General features: G+C 46.4%; 2 protein-coding genes across 2 annotated transcripts in view; both read right to left on the bottom strand.

The window, feature by feature from the left end:
* The window catches only part of LOC130487860 (cytochrome P450 27C1), a 43703-nt gene extending 36073 nt beyond the window's left edge, over positions 1-7630 (bottom strand). Inside the window, exon 1 of the mRNA XM_056861405.1 lies at positions 7322-7630. Coding sequence (XP_056717383.1) covers positions 7322-7630 — 309 coding nt within the window. The remainder of the gene's footprint in view (positions 1-7321) is intronic.
* A 14988-nt stretch (positions 7631-22618) lies between these two features.
* ERCC3 (ERCC excision repair 3, TFIIH core complex helicase subunit) overlaps positions 22619-24817 on the bottom strand; it is a 33902-nt gene continuing 31703 nt past the window's right edge. Inside the window, exons 12-14 of the mRNA XM_056861427.1 lie at positions 24674-24792; positions 23926-24078; positions 22619-22787 (exon numbers count right to left, since the gene is read on the bottom strand). Of these exons, the coding sequence (XP_056717405.1) occupies positions 22653-22787; positions 23926-24078; positions 24674-24792 (407 nt within the window). The 3' untranslated portion in view covers positions 22619-22652. The remainder of the gene's footprint in view (positions 22788-23925; positions 24079-24673; positions 24793-24817) is intronic.

The following is a 24817-nucleotide window of genomic DNA, read 5'->3' as shown; positions in this document are numbered from 1 at the left end:
TTTCTTCAGATTTTTCAAATTCTGGCATCCCCTTTAATTCCAGCCTATACAACAGGACACATATTCACCTCCTCCTTTTCCTACCAAATGCTACTACATCTTTAACAGTGTTATAGAAGAGTAAATGATGGGAGATGTAGCCTGTTATGCCGGTATAAGAATGGGCATCTGCTAAAATGCCTTCTTCTGCACAATTACTGCCATCTGTTACTATTGCCTATTATATTTTAAAGGAGCTCCTGGCATACTTGGGTCTCTTACCTTATTCTCATAACAATCCTATGAGGTAGGTTAACCTGAAAGAGTGATTACTCCTAAAACAGGCACTACAAGGTTAGGCATAGTGATTCTTCAATGCTAGACTTTGGGGTGAACGTCCAGGTTCTCAGTCACCCTGGCTCAGCAGGAGGGCACACAAACGCAAGCTGCAGCTGGAGTTTCGAAAGTTCCATGCAGCTCACCTCCATGTTTCTATCATTTGAAGTGACTCTGAGCATACTAGTAAGTAAAATCCCATTTTACTTCCTTCACTTTTCCCCCTGAAGAATCATATTAGTTGACCTATTTCTTGATAAATTCTATTTATGGCCTGTACTGATTGCCAGAAACACCCCTGATGCCCTTTAATTGCCTCTATCTTTAAGAAGATTTATTTTAAATACATTGTAGACTGAGACATAGTTTTGGGTGGAGAAAGTCTTACTCATGTAGAAATGCATTCCTGTTGACTAATCTATGAATGAAAGCTGGAGGGAATAGATAATTATGACAGAAGAGTACTGCAAAACATTTGTGTGTGTGTAATTTTGCTGTCAAGTTACAGCTGACTTTTGGCAACCCCGTAGGGTTTTCAAGGCAAGAGACATTCAGAGATGGCTGGCCCAAGGTCACCCAGCAGGTTTCATGTGGAGTGGGGAATGAAACCCGGTTCTCCAGATTAGAGTCCAATTTTTTTTTTTATGGAAATTTTTGGCCAGTCCAGAGAAATTTATACAGCTTATATTTTACAGTTATTTTCCATGCTCAACAGATATCCATAATTATTTACAGGTATGTGTGTGTGTGTGTATATATATATATATTGATGTACTGCATTTTTGGTTATAAATTTATATTTTCTCACCTGCTGCTCACAATCCCTCACTGTCAGCAGCACTGATGGAAGGCAGTTGGGGGTGGGGAACAGGTTTGCAAAGATGATGCTCTCAGTTATGCTGGGATTTGCGCTGGCCTAAAAGCGGGGATGGCCAGTGGAGAAGAGCCACAGTGCAGCTTACCAACAAGGGCATACCATCCAAATCACAAGATGTCATAGTCCTGCTGAACACCGCATTGGTCAGGCTGCACCAGGAGTACTGTGTGCAGTTCTGGAGGCCTCACTTCAAAAAGGATGTGAGCAGAATGGTGCAGGTGCCGAAGAGAGTGATGATGATCAAGCACCTGGAGACCAAGCCCTAGGAGGAAAGGCTGAGGGAGTTGGGAATGTTTAGTCTGGAGAAGAGAAGGTTGAGGGGGGACATGATTGCTCTCTTTAAGTATTTGAAAGACTGCCACTTCAAGGAGCGCAAGAAGCTGTTTCTGTTTGCAGCACAGTTGGACTCGCAATAATGGGTTTAAATTATGGGTGGAAAGGTACCAGCTGGACATTAGGAAAAAATATTTTACAGTAAGAGTAGTTCATCAGTGGAATCGGCTTCCTAGGGAGGTGGTGAGCTCCCCCTCTTGGGCAGTCTTCAAGCAGGTGCTGGACAAGTACTTGTCATGGCGGCGGAGGCTTATCTGGTGAACTGGATTTGTTTCCCCACTCCTACAAGTGAAGCCAGCTGAGTGACCTAGGGCTAGTCACACTCTCTCAGCCTCACCTACATCACAGGGTGTCTGTTGTGGGAAGGGGAAGAGAAGGTGATTGTAAGCTGGTTTGATAATGATTCTCCCTTAAGTGGTAGAGAAAGAATGAAAAAGAAAAAGAATCTCACACACACATACAGAGCAATCCAATCCATTAAGAAAAAGAAACAGCAGCTATGTTTGAGAATATGTGGGATTAATTTGGAAATTATGTTCAGTGGTCAAATACTATGTTGCTACTATAGCTGCAATAGTGTAAATAATAGGTTGCCCCACCACCATTAATGTAACTTCCTAAATCTCGCACATCATGATATAAAATGTAAGTATTAACCCAAAAGACCCTGTGGGATGCTGTGATTTGCAGTTTGGCCAGCACAATGCCCTCACTAAAGGAAGCAATCACTGCTGCTCATCAGTTTTATGTCTTGGCTGTAGCATATTTCATTGCAGCAGCTCCAGCATTCACTGTTGAACTAGCTCTACATCCTGTCCCCAATGCTAGTGCCCTGCCAATTGTTCTGCTATTTTTGCACCAGCATCAGGACAAGGAAGCCAGATTCTACACAGTCTAGCAACTAAATCCTTACAATAAGACTGAATTATTAATCACATAATGCTTAGGTAATCAGGTAATGTGATTTTACAGTGGCAACAAGTTACTGCAACAAACAATTTAATTGTATGATGTACCTAATATTTAAATGGGAACTCAAATTAATACTCTGTCCTAAAATACACCATGTAACAACAGCCTTTCTTAGAATGCTATTCCTTTATGCTGTCTGTGTAAGAGCTTTCTCTTTTGGTTTGGGGAAAAACACAGTAAGATTTTTCTTGATGATACTCAATCAGAAATTCTAGTACTTTTTTTCTAACAAAAGTTAATTCTATATTCTTTCCAACACATGGGGGGGTGTAAGATGCAGGGTGTGTTGACAGATTTATCTTTAGAGCTTCCAACATAGAGCTTCCAGCAGCTACAGAATGGCATTTTGGGCACCAGCTCTATATGGTAGGCATAACTGGAAGATCTGCTTAAAAGTTTGCACCAGCCATTCCTGATCTTTGGTTCAGTCATTGCTTTTGTTCTGTTTTTCCCTTGAGTATCAGGGCAGGCTTTGCTTATAAGCATACATTTTTTTAGGTGGAAAAATCAGACTCTACTTTCCTGTTCAACACTACAGAGAACAGGAGTATATAACTACAGCACTTCTGAATCAAAGCTGTTTCCCTTTAACTTGCACACTGCTAAGCATAGATGGCTAGGCCTGGCTTAATGATGGAATCGGGTTACTGACAAACAGAACCTTCATTGTAAAACTGTTCAACTCCCTCCCCCTTTCACATATGGTATGATGCATGGAACATTCTGTGTGTCACACTGGATGGCTTAAGAAGTGGCTGCTGTTGTGGCTGAAGGGTTTTGGATCAATTCTCTCTTGTTTACAGTGCTCCTGAAGAGGTGAACAGAGGCTTTGGCCCAAGGACTCCACTGGATGAGTGGAAGGTGCCCAATCTCACCATTTTAACTGGAAATGAACAGATGTCTCACGAATAAATAGTGCTGTGCTCAAAACCTGGCCATCAGATTCTGAATCACGGCCTTTAATGACTGAAAACAGCCCATGATAAAGGATAAACGATCCAATGGGAAGACACTGGGCACAGTGTGCCTTTAGCCACATAAATAATGCTGTTTGACATACAGAATGTTTTCAACAATTAATTGAAAAGCTATGGGAAGTAATTGAAAGCAAATGTGACTCGGTCTGCAGTAATGTGTATTGTTTGAGCTAATGCAAACCATTCAGCTTATGCAACTGAAATCCCTTAGTCACCACAACAGCAACTTCTTAAAGTTGTAATGCCAGTATTTCGCAAAGAAATTTATTTCTTCCTGAGACTGATCTAATTTAGACTATTTGAAGTTGTCCACCAAAGTCTGCCCAAGCACATACTCCTCATCTAAATACCTCTCATCTTACCAGTTTTGGGAGTTTTCCCTGAACACTGAAACACTCCCTTTGTCCAGTTAGGTTACAGACTTGAAGATTTACCTTCCACTAGAGTTGCCAGGTCCCGTCCCCCCACGGCCAGTGGCGCGGGATGGGGTATAGGGTTACCAGATCCAGGTTGGTAAACTCCTGGAGATTTAGGGATGGAGCCTGGGACGGACAGGGACCTCAATGGGGTACAAAGTCATAGAGCTGATCCTCCAAAGCATCAATTTTCTCCTGGGGAACTGATCTCTGTAGTCTAGAGATGGCTATAATTCCAGGAGATCCCCAGATCTCACCTGGAGGCTGGCATCCCTGCCTGGCACCAATGTCTGTGTAGTTTAGAATATTTGCTGGCACATTTTGTAAGGATGGGCAGCTGGCAACTGAGATCAGGTTAATAATTCATGCCACAGTATTCCCCATTATGTATGGGTGTGAAAGTTGGACAATGAAGAAAGCTGACAGGAAGAAAGTTGATTCCTTTGAAATGTGGTGTTGGAGGAGAGTTTTATGGCTACTGTGGACTGCAAAAGGACAAAATCAGTGGGTTCTAGATCAAATCAAGCCCGAAATTTTCCTAGAAACTAAAATGACTACACTGAGGCTATCGTACTTTGGACATATTATGAGAAGAGTCACTGGAAAAGACAATAATGCTAGGAAAAGTTGAAGGCAGCAGGAAACGATGAAGACCCAAAATGATAGATTGACTTAATCAAGGAAACCATGGCCCTCAGTCTGTAAGATCTGAGCAAGGCAGTTAACAATAGGACATTTGGAAGGACATTAATTCATAGGGTCCCCATAAATTGGAAATAACTTGACAGCACAACATTTCACATCCCTCTTGGATTACTTTTAGATTATTTGTTGAGTGTTAAGCTGCAGTACTGCAGTCAAAAGCTCTGCTCACGACCTGAGTTCGATCCCGACGGAAGTCGGTTTCAGGTAGCCGGCTCAAGGTCGACTCAGCCTTCCATCCTTCCGAGGTCGGTCAAATGAGTACCCAGCTTGCTGGGGGTAAAGGGAAGATGACTGGGGAAGGCACTGGCAAACCACCCCGCAAACAAAGTCTGCCTAGAAAACGTCGGGATGTGACGTCTCCCCATGGGTCAGGAATGACCCGGTGCTTGCACAGGGGACCTTTACCTTTTTTTAAGATCTTTGGACATCTCCCTTGATTCTCTGATCTGCCTTTATGGGATGTGTGTGTGTAAAGTGCCTTCAAGTCGCAGCAGACTTATGGCGACCCCTTATGGGGTTTTCAAGGCAAGAGACGAACAGAGGTGGTTTGCCAGTGCCTTCCTCTGCACAGCAACCCTGGTATTCCTTGGTGGTCTCCCATCCAAATACTAACCAGGGCTAACCCTGCTTAGCTTCTGAGATCTGACGAGATCAGGCAAGCCTGGGCCACCCAGGTCAGGGCCCTTTATGGGATAGGTAGCTACAAACAGAAGACTTGTCGGGGCATCTCACACACACACACAAAATTCCTTCTTTCCCTCTTTCACTACCTCCCTCATGTTATACAGGGCAAGGCAGGCCAAATCAGATGCTGCCTCCCCCTCTTTGGGGATGAGGCAGGCCAAGCCAGCCGTCATCTCCCTCACCTAGCCAGGGCTCCCGTGGGCCATGCTGGGAGCTGGGCCACCTGCCTCGCCTCATGCTGGGCTGGGCCCAGTTATGAGTCATTCTTTAAGCTGCCTGTAGAAACTCAATGAGCAGTTCTTAGGAGTGAGACACATCGGAAGGAAGGTGGCTTCTTTATGTGAAGGCTATTTTGTTGTAAATTTGGGGTCAAACTGGAAAACGGGCCACATTGACATCAACACGTGTCTAGTTTACAGGTACCTTTCGGTCTGTACTTGCTATCAATGGTAATGGGGCCTTTTTCGCAGAGTCGTCTCTCAGGGAACCTTGATTAATAGTTCTTCCCCATCTCCTGCGTACTGCCCGTAACGATAGATCCTGTGATCCGTTTGGCAAACAGATGTGGAACGTGAGTGCTGTAAGTGGCAGCAACAAATGCACCAGGTCCTTGGGGGTGTGTGTGTGTGTGTGTGCATAGGTAGTGTGAAAACACTCCTGTTCCATGGCAACGGTCGGGTCATGTGTTGGGGGAGGGGCAGACCCAACAACCAGATGTTGAAAAATGAGGGGTCAAAAGCCAGCAGGAAGGGATCTCAGTTACAGCCCCCCCCTGCCCCCCCCAACTCAGCAGCTACAGCCAAAGGGAACTGAAGGGAGAAGGGGGGGGGTGACCGGGGGAGGCGGTGTGGCGGGTGTATCGTGGAGGCGGCGGCGGCTGGAGAGTCGGTCAAGCGTTGCTGTGAAAACAAGGTGGCGGAAGGGAGGCCCGCGTGAGGCGCGCAGCCTCGGAGGAGGGAAGCAGTGCGGCGGTTTGGTTGCAGAAGCAGCACTCGAGCCCCTCAAGGGCGCGTCGGTCCCCTGCCTGAGGGAGCCGCGGGAGCTGCCGCCGCCGCTGCTGCTGCGACACACACACACACGCCCGCCCCGCGGAGCAGGCCGGGCCGCGGAGCAAGGGGGCGGGGCCTCCGTCCTGGGCCCCCAGCGAGCGAGCGCTCGTCACGAGTCCGCCCAGCAGGGCCGGCCGGGAGGATCCTGCCGCCCGCGTCTGTTCGGCGGCGCTTGGCTCTCGGGGAAGGCACGCCGGCACCCGGCAGGGAGGGAGGGAGGGAGGGAGGGGGGGAGGGAAGGGGGGGCTTTTTCTTGGGGGGGGGAGGAGGGGTCAGTCGATCACTCATTTTCCATCTGGGCTTCAGGCGGGAGAGACTCCCCCTCCCCCCCCCTCTCCCCCTCAGGTCAACGCTCGAAGCAGAGCCCTTGAAACAGGCGCGGCCCTCAGGCTCGGCAGGCCAGGTCCACAGCGGCTTTTCCTCGTCGCCCCCCTCCCCCCCCCGGCCCCGGCATTTTCAGGGAGGACTCTGGTTGGTCAATACCGTGAGAGGAAACCGTTTTCCACAAAAGGATTTGAAGGGAAGCCCCCCTCCCCCTCCCCACAGTTCCGCCTTCAACGGTCGCCCCGGCTAGGCGGCCTCAGGCAACCGGATGCGGCGGCTGAGTGGGACCCCCCCCGCCCCCTCCCCCCCCTCGAGTCAGGCCGTCAAGGTCCGCAGGCGAACGCGGGGGGGGTGGGGGGGTGGTGGTGGGGGGGGCGTCAAGCGGCAGAAGCCCCGGCAACGCGCCGACCACGAAGTCCGTCGTGAGGGGCGGGGGCGGGGAGGCCGCGGAGACCGTTCCCCCTCTGACCTCCCCCCCCCCGGGGTCGGTGCGATATGGACTCCGAGCAAGGAGGCCCGCCCCGCTCTCGGAGGAACGAGGCAGCCGCCAACCCCCCCCCCCCGCCGGCCGCGCGGGCCTTGTGGCCCCGGCGCCGCTTCTCTCCCGAGGGGCACAAGAGGCCGCCGCCGCCGCCGCGCGCCAAACCCCCCCCCCTGGGGAGAGCGCACCTGGATCTCGTGGACGCGCGCGAAGCCGTCCTTCCAGAAAAACTCCAGCAGGTTGGAGAAGAGCCTGGGCCCCGGCATCTCCCGCAGGCTCTTCGCTCGCGGGCATCGCGGCCGCCGCGGGGGCCCTGCCGACCCGCCTTTGTCCTGGGCTGCTGCGGCGGCGCCATCCCGCGCCTCCGGGGACTGGCGGCCTGGCAGCGCGGGCAGCTGGCGGAACAGACGGGCCGGAGCCGCGCCGGGGACGCCGCTCCTTCCCGGCCGCAACACCTGCGGGTAAGGGCTGCGCGAGAGCTTGGCGAGGAGAGACATCGCGGGCTTGAGACCGTGGGCGCCCGCTGCAGCTGCCCGCCCGCGCCCGCCTTGCATCCTGCGACGCGTCCCGCCGGGGGACTGCAGCGCGCCGCGCTCCGCCGCCCGGCTTTTGCCTGAGCATCAGTTTACAGGGGCCATGAGGAAGGGCGCCCTCCCCCCCCTCCCCATCCCTCCCTCTTTCCCCCACCCCCCCGAGGCCGGAGTGGAGCGGGGGAGAGGAGGATGTCCCGGGCTGGGACGGAACACGACTCTGTGGGCGATGCCGCTGGCCCAAGTGGGGGCAGAGAAAGAGCTCCGCGGGGCCACTTGGACGTTTCGGCCCCCCTTCCCACCCCCGCCTTGGCGGAGCGAATTGTGCCCTTATGCGCCAATGTCTTGCGGTCGGCTTGGTTTCCACGAGACCAGCGAAGGTTGAACTCTACCGCTGCGCTGCACAAAGATTGCCACCTGGTGTGCCACGGATTAATTCCTAGTTATTCTACACTCATTGAGAAAGCCAAGTTTTTAACCACAGGATTTATTCTACTTTCCCAATTAAATTTTAGGCTATAAATCTGAGTTTTAAGAAGTCCATTCAACAAAAATTTATCAAAATGAGCTTGTAGGTTTGAGAACTTATTTAGACGTGGTTAGTTCTCAGAGGGTTAATTTTTTTCCTGGCTTGCCCCAACATAGCTCTTTTTCGTGGCTCACAATCTCATATATTACTGAGCAAAGGTAATATATTTTCTTTCTACAGTATTAACGCCACAACTGCAATATTTTATACTTCAATAAAAATAGCATTGCTATTAAAGACATTTTCCACAAGGGATTCTAATTCATTTAAATCTAGAATACAATGGCATGCTAATACAAAATAGAAAACAAAGGGCAATTTTAATTAAATTCTGATCCATGTAGGTGTGTCGTTCAGATTACTGGTGTAGGAACTGCAAAAATCTAAGTATCACTTGTGAAACTATCCACGGCAATGTCTTAGATGTGCAAAATAATTTTGCTTAACATTAATACTTGTTTTGCTGGTGGAAAAATATGAAGCAGAACACATAACAACACAGGACATGCAGGATTAATCTTATATGTAATGTAGCTTTTATTGAATCAGGTAATATAGACCATTAAGTAGTGTCAGGAGGACCGCCGGGAATGTTGCTCCCTTAGACTCATCTCTCCTTTTCAGAACTTTAAAAGTATCTAACAGTATAATCCTATAACTGTGTTTGAGCCATGGTGAGATATCCAGTAGCTTGTGCAAGGGAAGCTAAGTAATTTTCAAGGACAACAGATTTATCTTTTTCTACCTTATTTTCAGACAACCCCAGTTCCATAATTAAAGAAATGCCAGGTGAAAATCCATCTAAGTCAGCAATTGTTCCAAAGACTAGCTCTGGAAGCTGAAAAGCAGGGCATTATGCATCTGAGACTGGCACAGAATTGTAGTAATTTTCATAATTATACCTGGGCCAAGAAGAAGCCATTGGATCCCATGTAGTGGGGTTATTGTTGACTCTTCATCTACCATCTCTACCAGTATTGTTGTTGCATAAAAGATCTTGTACATCATGATCACTCTATGTTTTGTCTCCTGTGCTTTCAGCTCCTTCAGATGTTTCAAAATCTTATTATTTTATGACAATTTGAACAACATATAACATTAAACATTTTCAAAGTCAGGAGATGACACGAGTATATTGTGCATGGCATGAGTTTCAAATCGCTTAGATCTGTTCTTTTAATTTTCACAGCATACGTCAGAAACTTTGTACTACCCAAACTGTGAGCTACTGTTAGCCATGTATTATCAGTACCTTCTGACTCTTGTACCACGTACCTTCATATGGGACAGTGCAGTGGTTTGGCTGGGGGGACAGAGAGAGAGGATTGTGGCCCAGGGGTTTATGGAGACAATTGAGAAGGGGGGAGCAGAAGAGTTTGTGGGAGGAGGATATTGAGGAAGACAAGGGATGAGGAAACCCTGTGTTGAGGTTTTTGACCACAGACGGATTTCAGCTTAGGACATTTGAACACCACTGTAGACACATTTTTAAAGGCTTTGGTTTGCCTTGTTCTAATGAATATTTCTGAGTAGAGTTGGTACATCTAATTCTCTTCACTTTCTTTCCTGTAATATAGTTTCACACTACATTCTTTATGTGTGTGTGTGTTAAGTGCCGTCAAGTCGCTTCCGACTCATGGCGACCCTATGAATGAAAGTCCTCCAAAATGTCCTATCTTTGACAGCCTTCTCAGATCTTGCAAACTGAAGGCTGTGGCTTCCTTTATTGAGTCAATCCATCTCTTGTTGGGTCTTCCTCTTTTCCTGCTGCCCTCAACTTTTCCTATCATGACGGTCTTTTCCAGTGATTCTTGTCGTCTCATGACGTGACCAAAATACGACAGCCTCAGTTTAGTCATTTTAGCTTCTAGGGTCAGTTCAGGCTTGATTTGATCTATAACCCACTGATTTGTTTTTTTGGCAGTCCACGGAATCTGTAACACTCTCCTCCAACACCACATTTCAAAGGAATCTATTTTCTTCCTATCAGCTTTCTTCATTGTCCAGCTTTCACACCCATACATAGTAATAGGGAATATGATGGCATCAGTTAATCTAGTCTTGGTGGCCAGAGTCACATCCTTACACTTCAAAATCTTTTCTAGCTCCTTCATGGCTGCCCTTCCCAGTCTCAATCTCCTTCTAATTTCTTGGTTGCAGTCTCCCTTTTGGTTGATGGTGGAGCCAAGGAATAGAAAGTCTTGAACAATTTCAATTTCCTCATTGTCAACCTTAAATTTGTGTAATTCTCCTGTAGTCATTACTTTTGTTTTCTTGATGTTCAGCTGTAGTCCTGCTTTGGCACTTTCTCTTTTAACTTTCAGCAGTAGTTGTTTCAAATCTTCACTATTTTCTGCCAATAATGCAGTGTCATCAGCATATCTCAAATTATTAATGTTCCTCCCTCCAATTTTCACTCCACCTTCATCTAAATCTAATCCAGCTTTCCTAATTATATGTTCTGCATATAGATTGAAGAGATAGGGAGATAAAATACATCCTTGTCTGACACCTTTGCCAATTGGAAACCATTCAGTTTCTCCATATTCTGTTCTAACTGTGGCCTCTTGTCCAGAATACAGGTTGCGCATCAAAACGATCAGATGTAGTGGCACACCCATTTCCTTTAAAACCAGCCATAGCTTTTCATGATCCACACAGTCAAAAGCTTTGGTGTAATCTATGAAACACAAGCTGATTTTCTTCTGAAATTCTCTCGTACGCTCCAGTAACCAGCGTATATTTGCAATATGATCTCTAGTGCCTCTTCCTTTTCTGAAACCAGCTTGAACATCAGGCATTTCTCGTTCCATATATGGTAACAGCCTTTGCTGTAAGATTTTGAGCATCACTTTACTTTCATGAGAAATTACTGCGATGGTCCGACCCTCTATATGTGTTTCAGACATTCAAGTTAAGAACACAAATTCTTACACTGCTATTCCACATGTAGTTCCCATGATCTGATATTTATTTAAAGGCTTTTTCTTCTCTTAATTAAAATATGTCAAAAGACTAAATGTCATCCTGACATAACTGCTGAGTTCATTTGGCACATGCCCTTTAGGTGGAAGTTGATAAATCCTGATACAGCACATCTAATTAAAATGAAAGCTACTCAACTGTCAGAAAAAGCCACAAAGACAGACATGAAGAATGACCTGCCACTATAGTCAGAAGTAGAGCTGTATGGCCTCTAAAATAAAACAAATTATACTCACAAATAGTGAGAGACTGGGTGAAAATCTGTCAACAGAAGAGCATAATGACAATTGCCAAACTTTAAAAAAAAAAGGTATCTGGCAAGTTCAAAGAGTGAGAAAATAATCACTAAAGCTGCTGTCCAGAAGTCATTACTCAAGCACAGCTCCTATTGATTTCAAAGACTCTTGCTTGAATAGTGAATGTAGGAGTGAGGCCTATAATGAGGTACTATCATGTGGCTAGAAAGAAAGGAGCTTTCCTTTTGGGAGTTTCCCTGGTATGAATCCATGGGAAGTTAAAAACATCTCAGTGGTTTAATATGATTTATTGCTAGTGCAGACATACACATTGTTATTGTTTAGGTCCTGATAATTATCCACAGGTCACAGTTGAAAGTGAGCTAGAAAATCATAAGAGACTTACAGTTCTTCTTTGGGAATGACTATATACCTCAGAGTGGGTACAAGTGACTCATCAGGCAAGTGATTCATGCTGGCTTGTAAACAACCCCTCATCTTGCAATGTCTATAATAAACCTACTACAAAACATGCATGTCAGATTTGGATTCTGGAATAAAAATTACATTTCAACTACACTGCTTTCATATCTTTTCTTCAACTGATTATACAGTTAATAGATGATTCCATAATAAATCATTTAGACCATCTCTAAGGTTCTGTCTTTCCAACAGAGTTTCATCAGCAATCTACATAGGCCCAAATGATTTACATTTAAAAACAATGACTTCCAGTCTTCTCACAACCATTATGAATACCATTCTTTGTAGCTCCAGAACCAAAAGCTAACCTACCTTCATTTCAGCACAGGGGCAACAAAGATAAGGCAGCCCAAATGAACCAACCTGGAAAGAAGTGATCATGTCTCAAACCAAGAACCCTGGAATTTCACCCATCCCAGGCTTCTTTAGAAGAAAGACGAGTGTGGAGCAGCTGTAACAAGCGCCTCCAGTTTTTCCTTTCCCTGCGATATGGGAAAACTATGTACCAGCTTAACAACCCTTCTGCTCACACACAATTCAATCTATTGCCAATACTAGCAAGCACCCCTGACTCAACTACTGCTTTGGTGGTTAATAATCTGCATCTGGTCAATGAAAGTGTGGTCCTGTGCATCAAAGACAGCTGAAAAACTCAATCAGTTTGTTCTGGAAGGGGTGGGGTATTATTTTGCAAAGATTTTGATCCCACCTCCTGGAATTCTGTACTATCCCTTAAAAATTGACTTGGGGGAGGGGTCCTAAATGTTTACTTTTGTTCCCAATGCTTTCTAGCATGGCTTGGTGGTATAGTACTATGGAAAACAATCTAGCAATATGAATCTGGTGTCAACATATTGCTCTAGTCTTTTTATTCTGATCCAGGTGCAGCAGTTTCTTTGTTCAGACTTGGTTATTTGCTGGAGGAGGGAGGGGGGGGAAAGAGATTTTAATCCAGGCAAGGCAGATATCTGTCATGCCTTGCCCTCTACCAGGAGTACAGGCTGTTGGCCTGAGTTAGGCCAGGGCTTGGCTACGTGTCAAGTCTTCAGTTCTCATGCCTGGAAACTCTGTGTATGGTATCCCCCATCCTGTTTTGCTTAGCTTCACAGATGTTAGGCCGCTGTTTAGTCTTTCTCTCTGGGAACTGCTTATCTCGGGATTGCTTGCTCATGTTTGCTTCCAAAGCCTCCACTGCTTTTAAACCATGTAATCTGCCAACATTTCCTCATTACAAGCCTTACCTGTTTGTAGACAGTCAGTTTCTTTTATCTGTCCTATTGCTCCTAATAAAGTATTACTGCTTCAGAGTTGCCTGCCTGGACGAGTTTGCTTATGGGATGCTAGGGACAGAGCCTGACGTTAGGCTTGTAATCTGTTCATCACTTTTTATTTCCCGTCTCCCGCTTTCGGGCTGCTGTGTCACGTTCCCTTCCAACACCATGGCGGACGATTCGGAGGACATCTGACAACTCCTCCTGGAGTAGGCCAAGCGGTGCGCCGCGGAGGAGGCCGAGTGGCTTGCCGCCGAGGAGGCCGAGCGGCGTCGCAAGGAGGGCGCAGGGCGGCCTGTTGGAGAGCCATATATCCTGAGGGAGAGGCCAGTACTTCCAGATATGGGTGCAGATAAATGCCAGGGTGCCGTTCCCAAGACCTCGGGGCTGTTGGGACTTGTACTGCAGCCATGGATGCACTATACCCGTGCAAGGCAACCCTCCAGAGTGACTACCCGGTGACGGAGGCCAGCGAGCTCCGGTGTCTGGGAAAAACCCTGGGACCGTCCTTTCGATACGATGATGGGGGACATGGGGCTTTTGGAGGAACCGTCGGTGTGGGGTGCGGACCTCCGCCACACACAGGACTTGTGGGATAGGGAAGTGGGCTTCCCACGCCAGATGCAGCGAGGGCTGGAGAGTGACAAGGACTACCAGCGTCTCTACCACCAGAATCAGGAGCTTGTGGAACAGGTTGCTACTATGTGGGGCTTGATGGAGGGACTTTGGCAAGAGGTGACTGATGTTCGGCAGGCGCAGCGGGCACAGCTGCAAGCGGCGCCGCAGTTGCCCCAGCACCCTGCGCCCTTGGCGGCTCTGCAAGCGCCCGCTCATCCGCCAGCGCCCACTCATCCGCAAGTGCCTGCTCCTCCACCCGCCCCTCAGCCTCAATCGCCAGCTCTGTGGAGGGAGCTGCGGGCCTCATTTGACGGCTCCGGGGATAAGCTCCCTTACTTTCTGTTGCAAGTGGATGGTTTCATGAGAGAACAGGGGGCCACGTTTACCTTGGAGGAGAGTCGTGTGTGGTATGTGGCTTGGCTGCTGAAAGGGGAAGCAGCAAGCTGGATGGTTCAACAGTTTGACCTTCGTTCCCGGGTGCTGCGGACCCTGGATGACTTTATGGTGGAGCTCAGAAGGCGCTTTGAAGATCCCTACCAGAGTGAGTGGGCCAAGACGGCTCTCTTGCAACTTCGCCGGGGATCCAGGTCAGTGATGCAGTACGCGAGTGAGTTCCAGTTGCTGGCAAGCAAAGTTGTGGACTGGAGTGAAGCTACATGTGTGCAGTACTTCCGAGAAGGACTGAATGCTGAGGTGCTCCACTGGGCTTTCATGCAAGGAGACCCTCCTGATCTGGAGGGGTGGATTTTGCTGGCAGTAGAAGTGGAAAACCGGCAGCAATTGTTGAACCTGTCAAGACAATGCAAAGCTTGGGACTCCGGGCCACGGCTGGAGCGAGCCGTCCTGAGAGGGGCTGCAGGACCACCAGGGAAGACGGTCGCCCCGACAGGAGAGAGAGCAAGGCATTTCCAGAGCGGGGCGTGCCTGGTGTGTGGCGGAATGGGACATTTTGCTGCCGCTTGCCCTTCCAGCTCTGAGGGGCCTCCGCCCGCTCCGTGCTCTACCAAGGAGGGGGCGGCGCGACCTGGAGGCAAGGAGCGTCAGAAGAGTACCGCTCCCCCGGAGACGAGGAGCCAGCACTCTCAACCTTGCGCCGACTAGCTGAGAGGCTCAGCATACTTCACAACTCAATCCAACAGGGTCGCGGATTACAAATGTACCAGTACCGAGCCCAGACAGCTCGACCACCTCGGAGGAGGAAGAGGCGTGGAGTCATCACTCAAAAAACAACCCAGGTCTGCTGTAAAAGGGGCTCCGCAGCAGACCTCGTCCGACCGAGAGCAGGGAGCTCCAGTGATGGTGACAGATATGGAAGAGACTTTGTTTTTAAACGTCCTGCAAAATTACAAGGGGGGGCGCAGATTTCAGTAGAGGCATTAGTTGACTCGGGGTGCGCATGAACTTTGATCAGTGAGGAGACTTTTGAAGCTTTAAAAGTGAAAGCGGTGGACTTGCCCCAACCCATCCACTTCGCCCAAATGGATGGCAGTGACTTTAAGGGAGGCCCCATCCACCGGCGCACAGGCCTAGTAGCTTTGGGAGTTGGGACTCATTGGGAACAGATCCATTTTACAATAGTCCCAAACATCCAGTACCTGGTGGTGCTTGGAGCAAATTGGCACAGTCCCATAATAGACTGGGAGGCTCGGACTGTTGCATTCGCCCAACCGCAATGCTCCTGGCACCGAAGGGAGGTAGCCGTGCGGGGATGTGCCGCCTTAGCTGCAAAGAATCGGGACCCTGTACCCCCCAAACTGCCTGTAGAGTACACTCAGTTTGCAGATGTGTTCAACGAACAGGAGTGCGCTTCCTGCCTCCCCACCGCAAAACGGACTGTGCCACTGAGTTGGTGGGGGAGGGCAAACTGCTGAAGGGAAAAATTTATCTCATGAGTCCTAAGGAGAAGTCAGTGCTGCAGGACTTCCTAGACAAGAATCTAGCCCACTGGTTTATTCGACCCTCCTCGGCGCCTTGCTCAGCTCCTTCTTTTTTTGTGCGAAAGAAAACAGGGATCTCCACTTGTGTATTGACTTTCGCAGACTCAATGCGGTTACCCAGACTAATGCCTGCCCTCTGCCCTTGATTCCAGATCTGCTCAGCCATCTGAAGGAAGGCCATATCTTTACCAAATTAGATTTGGTTGAGGCTTATTACCGTGTTCGAATACGGGAAAGCGACGAGTGGAAAACGTCCTTCTCTAGTTGTTTTGGAATGTTTGAGTACCTGGTTATGCCCTTCAGGTTAAGTGGGGCCCCTAGTGTCTTCATGCAAATGATTAACGAGGTGTTACATGACTTGCTATTCAAAGGGGTGATTGTGTATCGAGATGAAAATGTGGTTTAGATCCTATTATTGTTAGGTGGATCTGCAACTGGTTGACAGATCGTACCCAAAGAGTACCACTTGGAGAGAAGTGACTAGTGGAGTTCCTCTGGGATCTGTGCTGGGCCCTGTGTTGTTCAACGTCTTTATAAATGATTTGGATGAAGGAATAGAGGGGATGCTTATTAAATTTGCAGATGATACTAAATTGGGAGGGGTAGCAAATACAGTAGAAGACAGAGCCAAGATGCAGGATGATCTTGACAGGCTGGAGAAGTGGGCTAAACTAATAAAATGCACCTCAATAAAGGCAAATATAAAGTTCTGCATTTAGGTAGGAAAAATCAAATGCATAATTATAGGATGGGGGAGACGTGTCTGAGCAGTAGTGTGTGTGAAAAGGATCTTGGGGTCTTAGTAGACCAAACACTGAACATGAGTCAGCAGTGTGATTCTGTAGCTAAAAAGGCAAATGCAGTCTTGGGCTTCATCAACAGAAGTATAGTGTCCAGATCACGCAAAGTGATGGTATCGCTTTACTCCTCTCTGGTTAGACCTCAACTAGAGTATTATGTTCAGTTTTGGGCACCACAATTTAAAAAAAGATGTAGACAAGCTGGAACATGTCCAGAGGAGGGCAACAAAGATGGTGAGGGGTCTGGAGACCAAGTCCTATGAGGAAAGGTTGAAGGAGCTGGGTATGTTTAGCCTGAAGAGGAGAAGACAGAGGGGATTTGATAACCATGTTCAAGTACTTGAGGGGCTGTCATATTGAGGATGGTGCCGAGTTGTTTTCTGGTGCCCAAGAAGGTTGGACCAGAACCTATGGGTTGAAATTAAATCACAAGAGTTTCTGTCTAGACATTAGGAAGAATTTTCTAACAGAGCAGTTCCTCAGTGGAACAGGCTTCCTCGGGAGGTGGTAAGCTCTCCTTCCCTGGAGGTTTTTAAGAAGAGGTTAGATGACCATCTGTCAGCAATACTGATTCTGTGACCTTAGGCAGATGATGAGAGGGAGGGCATCTTGGCCATCTTCTGGTCACTAGGGGTGGGGGGGGAAGTGTGAGGAGCTGCTCTGTTTTATTTCTGTTCGGTTCTGTTTCGCCCGTACAAGCGGCGGGGCAGACCTGGCTGGGACTTTGGTTCAGGCTTCAACTGTAGTAACCCCTGTGTAGGCCTCCACTGGAATGTAACGCTCGCTCTCCTCTCCTCGTCCCCCCTCCTTCCCCTGACCTTGGCTTCTGTAGAATTGTGCTAACGAGCCTCTGAGTACTTTGATGTCTATGCTGTAGAGTAAGCTAGCTTTGTTATCACGTCTTTCTCAAAACATGTAACCGACATCTGCAATGTAGAGTTGTTTATAGTCTCACCCTTTGGAAAGAGCGGGCACTTGCAGCTTTGACCGTGATGTAGGGACTGAATTCTACCTGATGCTTTCCAATAAACTTACCTGCTTCTAAATGAACGTCTGAGCGAGTGATTTTATGGAAATTGCCCAGGGAGGCTGGCAAGCCTTACAGGAGGTAGTTGTGAATTTCCTGCATTGTGCAGGGGGTTTCACTTGATGACCCTGGTGGTCCCTTCCAACTCTATGATTCTATGATATTTTGATTTATTCAAAAACGTACGAAGAACACGTGAAATTGGTCAAGGAGGTGCTCAAACAACTTTGGGACAATCAACTGTTTGCCAAGGTGTCCAAAAAGAATTTAATCAAGAGACGTTAACTTTTCTGGGGTATGTAATTTCGCAAAAAGGTCTAGCCATGGATCCCGAGAAAGTGAGGGTGGTCTTAGAGTGGGAGCCGTCTGCTACGTGCAAGCAATTGCAGCAGTTCCTTGGGTTTGCTAATTTCTACAGAGGGTTCATCAAAAATTTTGCGCAGGTGGCATTACCCATAATGGACTTGTTAAAAAAGAAAGGGAAGGGGGGCTCGGTGACTCTGCCTTCCTCCCGGTTGAATTGGACGCCAGTGTCAATAAGCTTTTGACACTTTGAAAAAACTGTTCACTTCTGAGCCCATACTAAAACACCCAGACTGTGAGAAACCTTTCATTGTGCTTCCGATGTAGCGATGGGAGGGGCGCTCCTGCAGATGGGGGAAGCGGGGCAGCTTCAACCCTGTGCGTACTTTTCAAAAAAGTTATTGCAGTCTAAATTGAACTGGCCCATTTGGGAAAAAGAGGCGGCCGCTGTAAAAAACGCCCTCACGGTCTGGAAACATTTCCTGGAGGGGGTCGAGATCCCTTTCGAAGTATGGACAGACCATAAAAACTTAGAGGCCCTGAAGGGAACGCTCAAACTCACAGTAAAACAGGTGCATTGGGCTGAGTTCTTTTCTAAGTTCCGTTTTGTTCTCAAGCATGTAGCCGGCAAGCAAAATCAGCTGGCCAACGCGCTTTCTCACCTCCCCAAATAACAGAGTAAAGTGGACCATCACACAGACTCACTGTTTACGCCCGAGCAGCTGGATGAGTTGCCTGGCCGTCGTCACCCCCTTAGAAGGACTACCGGACTCTTTTAAGGCTGCCCTGATTCATGCCTGCCAGGCAGAGGGGGCCACGAATGGTGTGCCCGGCAAAATGACTCAGCGGGGGGAGTTCTGGTTTAAAGAAAATAAACTGTATGTACCTGCTTGTCTCCGGAGTTCTGGAAGGCTTTGTCACAGATCTTCCTCCCAACAGGGGGAAGACAGTATTTTGGGTGGTCACAGACCTTTTTTCTAAACAAGTTCATTTAGTTCCTTGCACAGGGCTTCCCACAACTCAAAAGTTAGCCCAAATGCTTGTGTCACATGTCTTTAAATAGCACTCTTTTCCAAAGAAGGTAATTTCAGATCGGGGCCTACAATACGTGCAAAGTTCTGGAAGGCTTTCCTGAAACGTGGGGGTGGAATAACTGGTGAGGGTTTATCTAGTGCCTATCATCCTCAAACAGATGGTCAGACAGAACGGGTTAACTCAGTACTGGAATGTTATTTGCATTGCTATGTAAATTACCACCAGGATGATTGGGTCAATCTTTTTGCCTTTTGCAGAATATGTGTATAATAATGCTTCCCAGCAGTCCACAGGTTTCAGCCCGTTCCAAGTGGTATATGGTAAAGATTTTGGCCCCTTTGGTAACATGAATCTTACAGGTGTGGAGGTTGACATGGAAGTGGCTGAAACGGGCAAAACGTAAATACAAGGAACAAGCAGACAAGCATTGTTCTCCAGGGTGGGAGATTAAGGTGGGGGATCAGGTTTATCTGTCCACCAAGAACCTTTGCCCTTTACGCCCGTGTAAAAAACTCAGTGAAAAATATGTAGGGCCCTTTCCAGTCTCACGGCTCATTAACGAAGTCACTGTGGAACTCAGCCTCCCGAAATCCCTGCGGGGCATCCACCTAATGTTTCATGTCAGTCTGCTAAAGAGACACGTGTCTGCACCAGAATGGCACCCTGGTCCCATTCCCGAGCTCCCGGTGTTGGGGGGGGGGGGGGAAGAGAAGCATTTCGGTTTCCAAGATCCTGGATTCCCGAGTTCGCAATAAAGTGCTTTATTACCTAGTTCGTTGGAAACACCTGGACCCTAGCCATGATGAGTGGGTCGCAGAACACCATGTAGCTGCTCCCCGTTTAGTGAGCCAGTTCTACGAGGCGTACCCCCAAAAACCTCACCCAGTGACGGTGGGAGGGGGGCCTTGGGGGGGGCAGAATGTCTGGCCTTGCTCTCTAGCAGTACAAGCTGTTGGCCTGAGTTAGGCCAGGGCTTGGCTACATGTCAAGTCTTCAGTTCTCATGCCTGGAAACTGTGTATAGTATCCCCCATCCTGTTTTGCGCAGCTTCGCAGATGTTAGGCCGCTGTTTAGTCTTTCTCTCTGGGAACTGCTTATCTCGGGATTGCTTGCTCATGTTTACTTCCATAGCCTGCATTGCTTTTAAACCATGTAATCTGCCAACGTTTCCTCATCACAAGCCTTACCTGTTTGTGGACAGTCAGTTTCTTTTCTGTCCTATTGCTCCTAATGAAGTATTACTGCTTCAGAGTTGCGGGCCTGGACGAGTTTGCTTATGGGATGCTAGGGACAGACGCCTGAGCCTGACAATATCCTAATTGCTGGAAGGAGAGGGGAGATGACCCTGGGCAGGTTTCATATTTGGCTGTTTGAAAAAACCTTTCCTTTGTTATTGGTTCTTGTAGGTTATCCGGGTTGTGTAACCGTGGTCTTGGAATTTTCTTTCCTGACGTTTCGCCAGCAACTGTGGCAGGCATCTTCAGAGTAGTAACACTGAAGGACAGTGTCTCTCAGTGTCAAGGGTGTAGGAAGAGTAATATATAGTCAGAAAGGGTTGGGTTTGAGCTGAGTATTGTCCTGCAAAAGTATTGTCCTGTAAGTATCAAGATAATGTGCTAATGAGGGTATGGTATGTTAATATGGAACCATTGTATCCTGAAGTGATCTGTTAATGTGTGTAATCCAAAGCTAATCTGTATGGCTATTGTTGAATGTTGTCTTTGTCTGGAGGTTTTTCAGGGCAGGAAGCCAAGCCTTATTCATTCTTAAACTCTCCTCTTTTCTGTTAAAGTTGTGCTGATGTTTATGAATTTCAATGGCTTCTCTGTGCAATCTGACAAAATAGTTGGTAGAATTGTCCAGTCTTTCAGTGTCTTGTTTGTGTCAGTCCATGTTCAGCCACTGCTGATTTCTCAGGTTGGCCAAGTCTGCAGTATCTTTCTTTCCAATTCCAAGACCACGGTTACACAACCCGGATAACCTACAAGAACCAATGAACTCTGACCGTGAAAGCCTTCGACAATACTTTCCTTTGTTAGTTTGCTTTTGAACTATTATTACTGAATTATGATGCATTTCTTTTGTAACTGATGTTACTTTGTACAGTTTTGTTGTACGTTCTGTATTTTGAATAGGTGTTTTATAAAAACATTTTAATAAAATAATTTTAATAGGTAGTTCTTTTCTTTTCAGTGCAGTATTTCTATTTTTAAGTAGGCAATGGACTGCTTGAGATCTGTGAACTTGTAGGTTGAAGGGGTGAATTCTTTGCTTTTGTGTACATTTCCCCTGATGAGTTGGTTTTTATATGCCGACTTTCTCTACCACTTAAGGGAGATTCAAACCGGCTTACAATCACCTTCCCTTCCTCTCCCCACAACAGACACCCTGTGAGGTAGGTAGGGCTGAGAGAGCTCTAACAAAGCTGTGACTTGCTCAAGGTCACCCAGCTGGCTTTGTGTGTAGGAGTGGGGAAACAAATCCAATTCACCTGATTAGCCTCCGCCGCTCATGTGGATGAGTGGGGAATCAAACTTGGTTCTCCAGATCAGATTACACCGCGCCAAACCACCACTCTTAACCACTACACCACACTGGTGTATACCCCTCTTTCTCTCTGGGGACCCAAAGTGGCTTATATCATTCTTCTCTTCTCCATTTTATCCACATAACAACCCTGTGAAGTAGGATAGGGTGAGAGTGCACGACCAGCCTAAGGTTTCCAAGCAAGCTTCTATGTCAGAGTAGGGATCGGAAGCAGGGTCTTCCAGGCCCTAGTCCAACATTCTAACCACTATACCATACCGGCTGGCTATGTTTAGGGCTGGCTATTGCAGTAATAGATGCTTTTTTTGGCTTAAAAATTTCAGCATACCAATGCTACAAACAGCATGTGCACAATCCTTCGCTAAATCTAGTAGAAATATATTAGTATATATTAGTCCTTTAACACACTTTTTTGTTCTTAAGTATTATAGGAAACTGCACAAAAGCAGTAAGTGTGATGGTGCTACAAAAAGGGCTAATGACTAAGCTCAATCAGAAGCATTCTTCAGTTAATAACACCACTCTTCAGGTCTTTTATCTGATGGATCCAATTGGGGCCCCCCAAGAGAACTCAAGTGAGAGAGTGTGGTGTAGTGGTTAAAATGTTGGGCTAGGACTTGGGAAACCCAGGTTCAAATTCCCACTCATGCCATGGAAGCTTGTTGGGTGACCTTGGGCCAGTCACACACTCTCAGCCCTGACCATGGCTAGTATTTGGATGGGAGACCTCCAAGAAATACCAGGGTCATGATGCGGAGGCAGGCAATGGCAAACCACCTCCAAACGTCTCTTGCCTTGAAAATCCTACGGGGTCACCATAAGTCAGCTGTGACTTGACAGCAGGAAAAAGAAAGTGAGATACTTTACATTTTCTTTCTGTACAGAACATTTTTATTTAACATTTTCAAGCATCTGAATCTTTGCTGTATACATGATACAAATATATACAAAAAAGTCTTATTTCAGAATTGTTTTGAAACCATCTTTTAAACTGTTAAATAAAAATATAGATCAAAAATATTACCTGGAAAATACCATATTGGATTAATAAAGGTAAAGCCCGTTTACAACTCTTCCACTATAATGACTGAACAGCTTCACATGGAGACATCCATTAGCTAAATATGTTATCAAATTTTAGGAACCTGAAACAAATTCAGGTCTTTTCTTCTTACTGGAAGAAAAAGATGCACAATGGCATAATATAGTCCTTTTACGTTATTTCCTGAAGCGTTTAAAAAGTGGATGGACATGTTTATTTGAAGATGCTTTGTTTCGTGAGGTTTGATACTCCATATAGACTGTATCGTCTGCTCCAGACATAGAGCTCATTGTGCCATGGTGTCGAGAAACCTAGAATAAGAGAACACATCACGAGTGAGTTCAGTGCCATTCTACCTATTCCTAACATGAAAAATCATCTGCTTTACCCACACAAACTTTCCCTTCAGTAAAAATCTCCTACAGAAGAGATATGGTGTGAGCACCCTCACTTTCAGATATAAAGTGGGTGGCGACCAGACAGAGGTGATGGCTCTTGACAGCTGGGTACCACACTCACATGGTACAGCTCTGTCTTCACAACAGCCTGTTCTTCAATAATCAGCATCATTCTCCCTATGTCAGTTCCTAGCATTCCATTACAGCCTAATATGAGCAAGAAACAGGACCCAGGATTGGGGCTATGCAAATATCAACAAGCTTGATTCTTAATACCAGGGTGGTTCCCAACCTTTTTTTGACCAGGGACCACTAGGACTTTTTTGTTCGGTAAAGGGACCCCAAGGTTCAAAATAAAAATTCAGAGAATTTGAAAATAAACTTTAATCATAACTGTTAGTTAAACATTAAACTTAGAATAATATTTGAATATATATTTTTATAATAGAGAACTTTTAATTGAAAATATTAATTTATTATGGGTTTATAACTTTGATTATAGGACCTTAATTTAGTTCTCGTGGACCCCTGGGATCCATGGACCTCTGGTTGGGAACCAATGGTCTAGGAGAAAGTTTACTTTCCTTGAGTATTCATTTTGACACGTGCATGTGTTCCTATATTTTTCTTTACGGCTAAAATGTTGTTTAATTATTTTTCCCTCCATGTGAAATTTGATGGGCTTTTAGTAGCATAATAGAAACCATTGAGCATGTATTTTTTAGATGTCCCCTTTACAAGTCAGCCCGCTTCAATATTATTGACCCTTTGATTAGGGAATTGGCTCTGTTGATGAGGGTGAATGGACCAAAAGGTTTCTGCTGGGAGACAGCTCACCAATCACCACCTAGGTTGCAAAATATTGTGCAGTAGCAATGAAGCTACGTCGCCTCAATGTTCCCTAATCTGTGGAAGTGTTAAATCGGGTGATTCCTAATTTTGTTGGCCTTGGTTGTAAACATCTACTCTGTATGGTCAGTTTCTGCTTTATCTGGCATATTAGCCGCAAATAAAATTTATTTATTTATTTATTAGCATAATATCTACTTGCCTGAGTTGACTTTGAGCCATACTCTCCTGCAACAACCTCTTCCTCAGCATCCATGTCGGAAGCCTGCAACACTTTTTGAAGTAGCTGCTGCTGATCATCCTTGGATGAAAACATAAGTTCTTCTTCTTCCATACCTGCAAGCTTAGTGATCACCTGGGAATCAGGAAGAAACAGAAGTTATTTTCTTCATTGCTCACCTACAAGTACTTGGTGAATTGTATGACGGTAACAATACATATCACTGGTTTGCAGAATGTTTATTTTGAAACTGGTGGAGTAAATACTAATGTGTAATTTATAATGTAATTTCTAAAAGAATTCAATAAACAGTTAACAGCATGAAACAATGCGCACTCTGTCAGACTGGCACTGGGAGGGATTTTTTGGATGTCCCCTTCTCAACTTAGATTTCTATGACAATGCGAGCGCAGAAGCAACTGCTATTCTGTTAATACTTGTCTGGATCAAAATCATAAGGCATTGGAACCACAGCATTAAGATGGAAAGTACTATATGCCCAAATTTAGATGTTTCCAATAAATAAGTAAGTTCAATATAGTGGACATGAATCTTTCCCTCCCAGCTTTTACTACTGTACACACCCCACAAGCCAAAATATAACAAGGTTAGAGCAAAGTTGCTTTTCTCTAGTTACCATACCATTGATCCACTTATTTTTAATGATAACCAACTTTCCAGTGTATAAGATTCAAGAGTACAATATTGCAGGATATGGAGACAAAATTACCTTAAAGCTATAGCCTTGATCTACTAGAAACCTCTGCCGTTTGGTCGAGTATGCCATTTCTTGAGTGTCCTGGGAGACCAAAGAATAAAAGAAGGCATTGTACTCCTCTGCAACCATCCCTACAGCAGAAGTAATATTGGAAGG

Source organism: Euleptes europaea, chromosome 15 (assembly GCF_029931775.1).
Source record: "Euleptes europaea isolate rEulEur1 chromosome 15, rEulEur1.hap1, whole genome shotgun sequence".
NCBI classification, from domain to species: domain Eukaryota; kingdom Metazoa; phylum Chordata; class Lepidosauria; order Squamata; family Sphaerodactylidae; genus Euleptes; species Euleptes europaea.
Note: the sequence above shows the minus strand (reverse complement) of the source record. Positions and strands in the feature narration are given on the sequence as shown.